This window comes from Python bivittatus, unplaced genomic scaffold, assembly GCF_059951505.1.
Source record: "Python bivittatus isolate LINGU-HERP-01145 unplaced genomic scaffold, Pbiv_v1 ctg000590_np1212, whole genome shotgun sequence".
Taxonomy (NCBI): domain Eukaryota; kingdom Metazoa; phylum Chordata; class Lepidosauria; order Squamata; family Pythonidae; genus Python; species Python bivittatus.
This window is the reverse complement of record NW_028277086.1, coordinates 10,032,448-10,044,466: the sequence shown is the minus strand read 5'-3', so window position 1 is coordinate 10,044,466 and position 12,019 is coordinate 10,032,448. Positions and strand designations below refer to the sequence as shown.

Sequence of the window (12,019 nt, the reverse complement as noted above, 5' to 3'; positions counted from 1 at the left end):
GTAGAAATTAACACATACAGTACTCAAACTGTCACATTAAACACATAAGGAAACAAATGTACTGATGTATGATGATTGTAACATTCAAAGGAGAGTTCAGTATCAACTAGTACTATAAGATCTGTTTTCTTTACATGTATGTCATAAAAAAATAAATAGCAATTGCTGTTCCACAGTAAGATAACACATCATTTCCGGAGCATACTTCCCTCCCTGGGGGAAAAACCCAACACAAGCAGGCTTTCCAAATATATAATGAAATGTACAAAATTGCAGATAGTGGCTCTGAGTTTAAATAGAACCTTGTACTTAAGCTCAACCTATGTATCATACATTGCATCTTAATTATCCTGTGGACTCTAAATCAAATAGTCAGCGCTTGTTCCTGATGGAACTCATTTTATTTAAAAAAATTCATATGCTACTTCAAAAAGCTTACAAAATAATAGACATTTGACTCTACATCATTTTACACATCTTTATATGTTCACTTTTATCTTTTTTTTAAAACCAGTGGACTTTGAGTTTGTCTGAAAATAACACTTGACAAAGGGGATGAGTTTTCTCCTTTAACGCACTGGAAGGACATTTCATCAATAAGCAATATGGAATGCGAAGTCATTTTTGTTCTAGCTTTTATATAAACAGCACAAGTCTGAAAACACTGACATTGGTAGCAGGCTCACTCATTCATTTGTATGCGTATACCTTGGAACGAAATGTGCCGTGACCCGGATGAAGCAATTGTTTGAAAACCACTTTCCAATAAGAGCTGATAAATACTTTGCTTTCTGTCGTGCAAGAGTTCTTAAACTGATTATGTTGTGCATGTTAACCACTCAAAAATAAACACTGAGTTTTGTAAAACGTCCATAGCAAAAGCAACGGGTTAATTGGAACTCGTGCTTTCCTTTTGAGATGGAATTTCAACAGACTGCTCTAGAGGAAATGAAACTTGAGCTACGTTTTAACCAGTTATCTGCCCTGTAAAACTACAAAATGTATAGTAAAACACTAGCCCTCCCCCTTCTCCTCTCAAAAGGGCTTATGTTTTGAAAATGATTAGGAAGAAGTGCTTTGGCCCAGCAGTTCTCAGCTGTTTATCATCCTGTCGTTTGGAGGCTTCCCTGCAAGCCTGTTGAAAAAAAAAAGGAGGTATGGCCACTTTAAGGAATCAGCTCCTTAAAGTGAAAGCGGTGGTACTTTTTTTCAGGGTCTTGCAGAAATCAGAGAAAGTGAAACAACTTAATTGAGTAGCAGAGAGGTGTGGCGATTGTGCAAAGCCTGATGTGTATCAGAAATGAGTATGTCCTTAACTACATTGATTTTTTAAAAAGAATGAGTTGAAGCTGCAGCCATGAAATTTTAGCAGTCTAATAATCGCAGGTCCAAACACGTCCTTCCTAAATTATTAATTTTGTGGCTGCCAGATTCTTGGCCTTGTTCAATTCAGAAAAGCAAAGGTATTTCCAGATGTTCCCGTGGCTTCTCTAACAGCTGCTATTTTTCAGGAAAGGGTATTTTTCAATTGTTTTGCTAACAATTTTGATTTCTCCAGGCAGTAATACAATAGGAGTATTGTGACTTAATATGGCTTCTGTGGAATAAAGGTTGAAATCCCCCAACACCTTAATGAACCGATTAGTTAGCAAACCAATACTCTTATCAGCTGCTATTTCAATTTGGGTGGTAAACAGATTACCACAATGCTGCACTATTTGAAACTGAAAGACAAGCTGACAGATGTCGGTAATGTTCTTGCATAAACAGACTATAAGGAGGAACACGAAGCCATGCAAGTAGGAATGTACTTTATAAAGAGACCCTGGTTCACTGAAAGGAAACCTCCAGCCAGAAGTCTGATGTACTTTTCTTTGCGAGACTGAATAATTTTTATTGTAGACGTTCGGATGGAGTCAAGTGAGGTGAGGACCACAGGAAGAAACTGCAATTACAGAACACAAACATGAAAGGTGGCCTACACACCATAAAAATACTACTGGTTACCTGTAGCTTCAGTGCATATTTCTTTTGTCTGATGGATGGATACACTGGACACATTTTTTTTTCAAACGAATACCAAGGAAGTGGATTTCACAAGCTGTAAACTGTGCACGTTGCTAGTCGTAAACTGCCATCGGCAGTTCCTTTTGACAACTTGGAATAACTCTGCTAGTTATCTACTTCAAGAATACTGACGTATTAGGAATGGTAAATTCTGTACAGCTGAATGGGACTGAATGGGACTAACAGTTTATTCAGAAAGCTGGCAGTTCATACACACAGACAAAAAATTAAGTGCTTGATGCCAGGAATGGCTTGAGCAACCCAGTAAGGCATGCCAGCTCCCACGATGACCATAATACTGGCAATGGCAAAGTAACACCTTCTATTTACAATACAAGTGTAAGCCCCTCATATGGGGAGGAATGAATTCTTGTTCTGTTAACAGCAGTTATATATACATCAATATCCACAATTATGCACAGAATTACAGGGATACAGCAGCAGCAGCTGTTTGCTTCGTGCGAAAAGCCTGACTTGCAGGAACAATGTGCAATACTCAAGTTTCTGAGTTGACTCAGTCTGACAAAATGTGGACGAAGGACACCGGGAAAACCCCTTTCCGTTCTGGCTTTCCTTCAATGTGGCCAATCTGCAAAGAAGAATATTGTGTCAGGCGTAATTTGGTAGGAGGTATTCTTGCAAAGGTTATTCAGATGAAGCTCTCACGACGTGTATTATGCTCTTACTAGCCATATATGCACTGCCTCCTTTTGCATTTTGATATCCGTCAGATAAGTCTTTCTCAACTGCTCCCTTTTATAGGGAAGCAAGTTTAACTGGCATTGGTCTTTCTAGAGATCATTATGAATGCCAACACTGAGACCCTAACTTTCATTCAACTAATATACTTCAGTAAATTGTGTTATGCTTGGCAAGATTATACTAGCAACATATCCATGTCTTGTAATATATCAAAGGGATTCCCAGCATTTTTTCTCTTGGGTTTGCGTGGCGGTAACTACGCAAGCCAAGAACCAACTCTTTCAGAGGTTACTGGCAGGCTTTATGTCCAAATCAACTTTTTCCTTCAAATCAACACTGCTATACATTCAGTCCCTTTCCACCTACTTTCCTTATGAAGGGTCTCGGCTGCTATGGCAGTCGTTGGTTCTGTTACACTAGGATTACATTCTGACTTGTGAACTTGAATTGATTTGAAGACTTTAACATGCGAGCACATCATGTTTTGCCCTACATAAACCACTGAGTTTACAAGGTTTGGCAAGTGTAAACATTACAAATCCTATTAATAATGGGGTTTGTGTCAAAACTACAGGGAGTTCTCACTAAACAACCATTCATTCAGCAACCATTCGGTGCTGAACGAGCGGTAGTTATGACCAGTCCTCGTACTTATGACATTGCAGCATCCTGCAGTCATGTGATTGCCATTTGTGACCTTCATTGGCAGCTTCCTACAAGCAAAGTCAATGGGGAACCAGCAAGAAGTCATAAATGGCGACCACATGTAGTTCTTGCTTAATGGCCCATGGTGATTTGCTTAACAATGGCAACTGAAAGTGCTGGAATTTCTGTGCTAAGCAGCACGGTCATGTGACGGTTGCGTTTTATGACCATGTCACTTAGCGATGGAAATTCCAGTTGCAATTACTGTTGTTAAGGGAAGACTACCCGCATACTGTTATGCATTATACACTCATGTTTATTTAAATCTTAAAGTAGAAAAATACCTACCCACCATTCTTGATCCTCCTCTCCTGTTACAATAATAATTTCACCTTCAACAAATGTAAGCTCATCATCATTATCTGCTTGGCAATCATAGATTGTCTTCACCCTCCTAACTTTATTCTTCCCCTGAACAAAAAACAAGCAAGTACCATTTTAGCTAAGACAGAAAAAATCATTGTTATTCTTTAGGTTGCTAATTATAAAACCAATGAACCTATTCAGACGTGGTCAGAAAATCTAGGACAGATTTTTCTGCCATGGGCACAAGGCCAGTCCGTTTGTGAGTGTGGAGCTGGCAAAATCTTTCCACCTGATGATGCGACTTTCTCTTATGGAAGAAGGATAACACTTAATGATCCCTGTTTTACAGATCATCTCCAAATGCAAATAAGATTTATTGCTCTAAAAGGCACTACCTTTTATAGATACAATTTATCACATGCAGGTGTATTTTTTAAATGTTGAATTCAGACAAATGCCAATAATTGTATTAAACTAATCTGCAAACCTGTGCTTGTAGATATACAAACTAGAGAATAATTAGTCCTGCTAAGCATCTGCTTGCCTGTTTGTTTCCAGATTACTAACATTTCGATTCCACTCTACTGTCAACAACTCATTTAATGATGGACGCTCAGGACAGTGAAAAATGCACAGTTGTTCCAAAAGTAAGTGCCCATTCACACAGAACATAATCAGTCCTGGCAATAGTTTTCTTGCCATTCCCACTGGCAGTTCACAACATGTAGCAGCAATGGAGCAGCACAGGATGGTGGAATCTGTTGGAGTTGGCTAGACTTCGCTGCGGAGGTACAACAGCACGAGGCCCCCCAAATTGCTCGACAGCTGTCACCAAATGTGACAGTAGGGAAAAATGTATTAAAGGCATCGGGAGTAATCATATTAATGGATTTGTTAATTGAAATATCTTCTTTTCATTTTAATTCACAGTAAAAGTAAATTAAGCCACATTTCATTTTTGTTTTTGTTCTGGCCCTTCTCAAGCTCCATAAACCAAGCCCATCCTCAGACAAATAAAAAAACGGCACCCCTGCTTAACAAAAGAGAGGCAGCAGGTCAACTGGCTTCCATCTTCAGCCATTTACCGTGTCATGAGCTTTAGTTTTTTTCAGATAGCTTGCCAAGTAAGTAATTTTTTTTCTTACGGGGATTCAGCAAAGTCTGTGTCTGGCTACTTCTGAGAATGCAGTAATTTCAGTTGGCTTTCCTTAGATCAGGAAAGTCAGATTTATATCTTGTCTTCCTTTGGGGAGATTCCCATCTCCCCCAGAACAACCACACCGTGAGGTAGGTTGGCCTATGAGAGAGTGATTGGCCAAAGACACCTGATGACCTCCCATGGCTGAAGACACATTTGAATCCAGGTCCCCCCACTGCCACTCCAACTCGCAACATGGTGTTTTGATGAGCACTTCAGTCTGAGAATGTCACTCTTGTCACCTGTTATCTTCACCCTGGAGTAGTCAAACTTATTAAGATGAAGCAGTAGCTTGTCTTTAAATCTCAGTTTAAACCTGCTCTGAGTGGGTAATCATTATCTCAATCTCAGCATGGCAGCTATAAAATAGGAATCATGATCTTGGCTCATTTCATAGTATCAGGGAAAGCAACATACATGAAACACTTTATGTGCTCAGTAAAAATGCAGTGTAAGTAATGATGATGTACTGATTCCACTGCTTTTGAAATTCTTCATTCAATATGAAAGCACGAACTTCCAGAGTTAAGCATTTTGATTTCAGAGCAGAATGCCATGTAATGTTTTCTCCCTTCCAGTTTAATCCTACAATAGCCTCATGGAAGGTCCTCTTTTCCAACAGCCAACTCTAAGCAGGTTCATCTCCATTATACAGCGGTCCTACAACAGTGCACGCAACATCAAAACAGAAACTATCTACTTACCATGTTTATTTTTCTAGGAAGTGGCACAGGGGTTTCTGCTGATCCAGGAGTTGTATCTCCAGAATCTTCAGAGGCTTGTTTCTGGACAATCTCTTTTGACTGTATCTTTGGGGAAAGATCCACGTTAGGTGATTTCTGATTGGCCTCTGAGGGCTGAAGCCTGGGAGATGTTTCCCCACCAGGAGTTTTTGCCAAAGTTTCTCCTAGTTGTGGCTTTGGAGGAAGATCCTTCATTTGGGGTTTTGGAGGTAAGTCTGCAAGTTGTGGTTTTGGAGGCAGATCCCCCAATTGGGGTTTGGGGGGTAATTCTCCTGGTTTGGGGGGTAAATCTGCAGGTTGGGGCTTCTGGGGCAGATCAATACAAAGAGAGGCCGACTTCTGAAAGATTTCAGAATGGTGACTGGATTTGTCTACTGAGGGAAGATGAATTGTTTCTATTTTTCTTAATGCCACTGAAACAGAAAGCAAACACAGTGAGATAATTTCAAATAAAACCTATTTCCTTTCCTTCCTATTTTCTTTTTAAAAAATGCCACCCATCCCCATTACAATTTTATGACAACCACTTGTATTCTGTGCTCTTTTGAGACTTTCTTAGATTTATATTGAGACCTACCGACAGCAAAAGAAGAAAAGATAAGCGTGCAGTCTCAAAAGCCCAAACACAATGAATACAGGGGGGAAAACAACATGTTGTTCTTTCATTTAACCTTTCTTTTTCTACAGCATAATGCTTTATTATTATTTTTTTCTTGCACAGGTATATAAAAAGAGAGAAAAGCGTTACCACAAAATATAAAACAATTTAACAAAACAGAAAAACATGGAAGAAAAAGGAAATAGTAAAAAGAACATTCTAAAATGGATCTTTAGCAGCAACCCTGTTTTAAATAACAGATTAAGCCTTGATCACATGAAGCATTTAGCCTCTCAATTAAGAGGTGTAAAGAGAATTTAAGGCAAAATTCTACTGGTTACATTCCTACCTACTGGCTCTTAAAGTAGTCAAATTTTGGGGAGTAGCTTCCAAGAATGTTTATTTCAAACAATCTTTCAATGCAATTCTGCATATATATATATATATCAAAGGCAGACTTTGATCTGGTTAGTCATTTGTAGACTAACCTAAACTATCCTAGCTTAGATAGTCCAGGGGATTCTTTGAAGTGAAAGCTATTTTGCACAGTACATGCTCACATACAACCCCCCTTGAGTCAACCTTGACAGTTTTCTTAATAATAATAGAGTTTCTTTCATGGTAATTTTTTTCTCAACTTCCTCATCTAATTTACAGCCCTGGGATATTCTTGTGGCTTCCCATCCAAAGACTAACCATGTCTGACCCCGCTTAGGTTTTTTCCTGATCAGCCTTACCTTTTTGAGGTAGTTTCGGAAGCACTCTGGGGCCTAGGGCAGTTTTAGCAGTCCCGGTGCTGATGAACAGATACACAAGAGATTACAACTCTATAATAAAAGATCCAAATGCCTCGTATTTAGAGTACAGGCATCAACCAGCATTGCCAACATAAACATTTTCAGACTGAAAATCTTACAATGGCATTGACTGTGGGCTTGCCTTGTTCACGTTGAAAGCTGTACAGGAGTTGATGATAATGATCTGTCTGTATTTTAGTTTTTAAAAAGGTGTAATCAAAGATGTATATGCAATCATATACCTTGGCCTGGTTCAAATAAGCTGAATTAAACTGAACAAGAAACATCAGGTGGAAGACGCCACCATTATGGTGCTCTTCTGAAAGCGCTTCAGCTCACAAATGTAGACTCTATCCAATTACACGTATTATCAAGAGTTCAAAATTCAAGAATGCCAGTATCCAGTAACTATTTTATGAACCTCTATTATCCCAAAAGTAACTGCCACTCTGCATCTTTTGCAATTTATTTATTAAAATGTTCAGCCACCTATCAACAATACATCAGGTCACAATGAGTATTGTATGAAAAATGCAATATAAGTAATATATGGAAGAGATGTACCTAAAAGTACATTATTAACATACAGTGCAAAACAAAACAGCATAAAAAATAACTTGGCAAGCATTAAGAACTACAGCAGTAGGTGGGTCTTTCTGGGGAAGGTGGTCCAAAAAATTGAGTACCACCTCTGAAAAGGTCTACCCCCTTGTTTCATTGGGTGGGGGAATCTGGAGAAAGGCCTCTGGGGAAGATCTTAGTGACTGGATAAGAAAATATGGGACAATGCACTCCTTTGGATAACTGGGCACAAGTTGTTTAGGACTTTATAGATTAATACCTGCATTCTGAGACCCAGAATCACTGATCGCAAAGCATTGGCATAATCTATTGCATCAATTAACCTAATAGTCTAGCTGCTCTCCAAACCATTTTCAAGAACAACCTATGTAAAATGCACCACAGTCTTCCAAAGGGAAGATATCCAGAGAACAACCCATGTAGGATCACTGCTAGTATATCAGCTTCAGCCTGGGGAAAGGCACCCCAAGCTCCTGAGGCCAGAAGTACCCAAGCTATACACCTGATCCTTGAGAGGAAGGACAACTCCTCCAGGACAGGGTAGCTGCTATTTAACTGAGAAGATAGTCACAACTAGCATCTGTGCCTTGTTTGGATCAGTTTTTTAGTCCTCATCTGGACCATTAATCTACTTAGACGCTGGCCTGAACACTGTCACCCTTGTATTAGAAAGATCATCCATCCATCCATCCATCCATCCTACATGCAATTTATGCATTCATTTATGCAATTTATTTACTTCAATCCTCAAGGTCTCCAAGCAGTTTACAGATATTAAAATAGCAATACAACTAAACACATTTTAAAACTTCAATAATAAAATTATAACAAGTGATTTCAAGTAATCAAAAAATATTCACACATATATGTGGGTGCACATATACAAACGTGCACATTTGCACCTGGGACTCTACTGTCAAAAAAGCCGTTTTTACTAGCTTCTGGAAGGCCATGAGAGTGGGGGTCATCCTTGCTTTAAGATCCAAGCTGTTCCATAGGGCAGCTGCCACTGAGAAGCACTGATGGAACTTCAGCCCTTATAGCAAGATAACTTCCCTGGTGGTTCCATGTAGAGGTTAAAAAGCACAGAAAATAAAGCTGAGCTTGGGGGAATACCATAATATAATGGCCACAAAGCAGAGCAGTAATCCCTAGCATTCCCTTGGCCATCCAGGGAGTAGAGCCATTGGTCCCCCCACATCCCTGCTCTAGAGGGATAAAGCTGCTGGAAGACCCACTGGATTAGGACTGGAAAGACCCAACTTCAGCCACAGAAATTCCCTGGGTGACTTTGGGCCACTCATTCTCTTCTCAGCCCAGCCTACCTCATAGGTTTACTGGAATAAAAGGAAGAGAGATCTCTACCTGCCTTGAATCCTGAAGATACAGGCAAATCACAATGTGACAAGCTTGTATCTATTCCAAGCCAGGCCGGGATTGAAATGGCTCTCAAAATCAGTTCCATCCAAGAGATTTTAGAGCTGATTAGCAACTCATCCAGGAAGAAAGTGCTAGCTACTGGTCAAGAATTGTTTTACTTCTTGATCCAGGTTACAGTGCTTCTGAAGTGGCCTGATCACTGTCTCTTTTATAGAGTGCCTTCCTCACAGAGGAATTCAGAACCTCCTAGACCCAGCCAGGCACCCATTCTCTAACAGGGGGAGTACACCAAGATGATCATGCAAGCGGTGGGGCACACATGGCCCAAGTGGGGATAGGGTCTCTCGTATGCAAGCTGACCAAGTTAGACCGCTACCAGATATGGATTCAGCCGTCTCCAACGAAGGCAAGCAAGTTCTGCTAGAGCGATGAGGCAGCTCTTACTGAGAAGAAACCCTGCCATGGGGCCTGTCCTCAGCAATGGAAAGGGGAGTTGCCAGCACTTGAGGCAGACAAGGTCACACAATAGGAGCAGCCAGGATTTTAGGAATGCTCTTTATTGTTGTAGGGCATAATAACCCAATCGTGAAAGCTTCCTTCTTCTCCATTTTATACCAAGCAAAATCAAGGCAGGTTTGTTTTGAGTTTCTTTCTCATGCTTGCTTCTTTCCCAGAACCAGGTGATCTTTTCTGAAACTCCTTCCTTAATGGTTCATTCATCCCTTTCCCATATCCAGGGCCAGGCTTGTATGCCATCACAGGAAGAGAGGTAGCAAATTCAACTCCTACCTTGCCTTCTCCAGCCATTTCAATTTCCTTTGGCTTTACTCACTGTTAACTATCTCCCCTGGCCCCCAATTATGGATACTCCAATACGTACTCTAAAATACTCCATTCCTAGAATTACAGTCCTTTCATCCAATGCAGTGTTAGTCCACAAAATCCTTGTACTATTAAAGTCCCTTCATCTATTGCAGCATTTTCCAGTCCACAAAATCTGTGTGCCATGATATTTTCTCCTTTAATATGCTGTGAGACTCTTTGCTCTTTTTCCAGAAGCAGACTAAAATAGTTACATACAACCATGCATCCAGAGTTATATGAGGCAAGATCAATGCGCAGCAGAGTTTTCTGAGCATTCCCCTTTTGATGACACTTGTACCCCTAAAAGCTTCTCTGGAAAGGGCCCACAACAGCAGTATTTCAGTATTTGAATTTACTAAATCAGCATCCTCACAGCCATTTAGTGGTTAACTTTGTCAACTGAAAGCATTGCAAGCAACAACTCAGAAAAAATAATGCACATCTGGAGGAGCGCAAGGTACTCCAAGTTTGCTTGACATTGCGTAAGAGCCAAGAATGTATAAAAGCAAAACCTGCAATTGTTGCCAGAAGTATTTGGAGGTATACTTGAAGGTGCAGAGTACAGAAAAGAATAAAGGAGAGTGAGGGCTCACATTATATTTATCACATTAATTCCCAGCTCAAAATAGTGAGAAACAGTTTTTAGCACTTTTTTAGAGGTTAGCAACAATGGGTCTCAGAGGGTGTCTGAGATGGCAGGTTGCCTACCCTTGTATTTTGGGACTATTATAACACTTGACATTTCAGAATAGCAGTAGGCAAGAGCAAAAGATTGTTTTTAATCAAGAGAATTGTGTTCAAAGGATGATGTGATGGTTGTTGATTCTGATCATTCTTATTATTAATATTCTTCTTAATAGAATTGAGAGTAGTCTGAATGGCCTAAGAAACAAGAGAAAATTAGCCAGCCCTGTTTCTACCCAGAAGAGAGGGACCTCACCCTTTCCTGACATCAACAGCATCTGTATTCTCTCACCACTTTCATCATAATAATGAAAGCACAACATTGCAGCTTTGAGGCATGTGTGTGAAGCTGCAATGGACGTAGCAAAAGGGTCAGGCTTGTTTCACAACACTGTGAGGCTGCTTGCTTCACTCCAATCCTGCTTGTCCCCCATAGATACCACTGCCTGTCAGCTCCATCCTCCAGGAGCAAGAATTTGTGATGGCAAAAAGTAGATAATCATTTTTACTTTTGAATATTACTCAAAAATAGAAATGATCACTATGCTGATGTGGTAAAAAAATGACTCAATTAAGGAGAAGGAAAACAGAGATGAAATATTTTTCTGATACTAGCAAAAGGAGAAGCTAAGAAAAAGGGGATATGAATGAGTAACATCAACGTATAAATATCTTACCCTGACTGTTGAGACATCCCCTCAAACTTATTTGCTGTTTTTGTGGCCGGTGGACCCAAATCATTACCTAAAAGTGAAAATATTGAACATTAAAAATTTTAAAAGTAGCAGTCATGAACTTAAATAAATAGAAATCATAACAGAAGTTGTATAAAGATTTGGACCTATATTTTTATATATAATGATTTAAGCCAAAGGAGCACTACTTTTTGACAAGTTAATTTGAGAAAATAAAAATCAGTCTGCTAATGAGGAAAGAATATTTAAAATGAAACACTCATTCAAGCTAACGTCAAACTCAATTTCATCTCCACCATTCAATATCGACTGCATCTCAATGTCTACAAAGGAAGCAGTGCAGATCAACCCAGCCTATATGGGTGTGAGCGTACATTGTTTGTGGCTAAGATGCTAGGCTGGACGTTGAAAAAGTATCAGAACTTGACCTGACACTTCTTTTGCTTTCAACTTTGTCACAATTTCATCCAGATATGGAAATCATTATTTCTGTAAGGGTGGATGGATAGATATTTTAAAAAGTATTAGAAAATACTCTTGGGTACTATACTGTGGCACACTCACATTGTTTTATGAGAACTTGCAATTCAAAGTATCATCCGTTTTTACTGCAGATCTTCAGAAGTACTAATTAACAAGGCTGCATAGTGACCCGGATTTGAGGGGAAAACCCTAGCAGACCTTGCACCTATTGGACC

The 12,019-nt window shown here is 39.6% G+C and overlaps 1 protein-coding gene across 5 annotated transcripts in view; it reads right to left on the bottom strand.

Moving 5' to 3' along the window:
* Positions 1 to 392: 392 nt before the first annotated feature.
* Positions 393 to 12,019, bottom strand: part of ASAP1 (ArfGAP with SH3 domain, ankyrin repeat and PH domain 1) — a 140,839-nt gene continuing 129,212 nt past the window's right edge. For 4 of the 5 annotated variants that reach the window (XM_025164863.2, XM_007425364.4, XM_007425365.4 and 1 more), the window contains 5 exons: positions 11,304 to 11,370; positions 7,057 to 7,115; positions 5,683 to 6,134; positions 3,763 to 3,885; positions 393 to 2,656 (listed from right to left, as the gene is read on the bottom strand). In XM_025164863.2, the coding sequence (XP_025020631.1) occupies positions 2,582 to 2,656; positions 3,763 to 3,885; positions 5,683 to 6,134; positions 7,057 to 7,115; positions 11,304 to 11,370 (776 nt within the window). In that variant the 3' untranslated portion in view covers positions 393 to 2,581. Of the gene's footprint in view, positions 2,657 to 3,762; positions 3,886 to 5,682; positions 6,135 to 7,056; positions 7,147 to 11,303; positions 11,371 to 12,019 lie in introns of those variants that run through there. The other variant, XM_088148962.1, reaches the window with a different exon arrangement.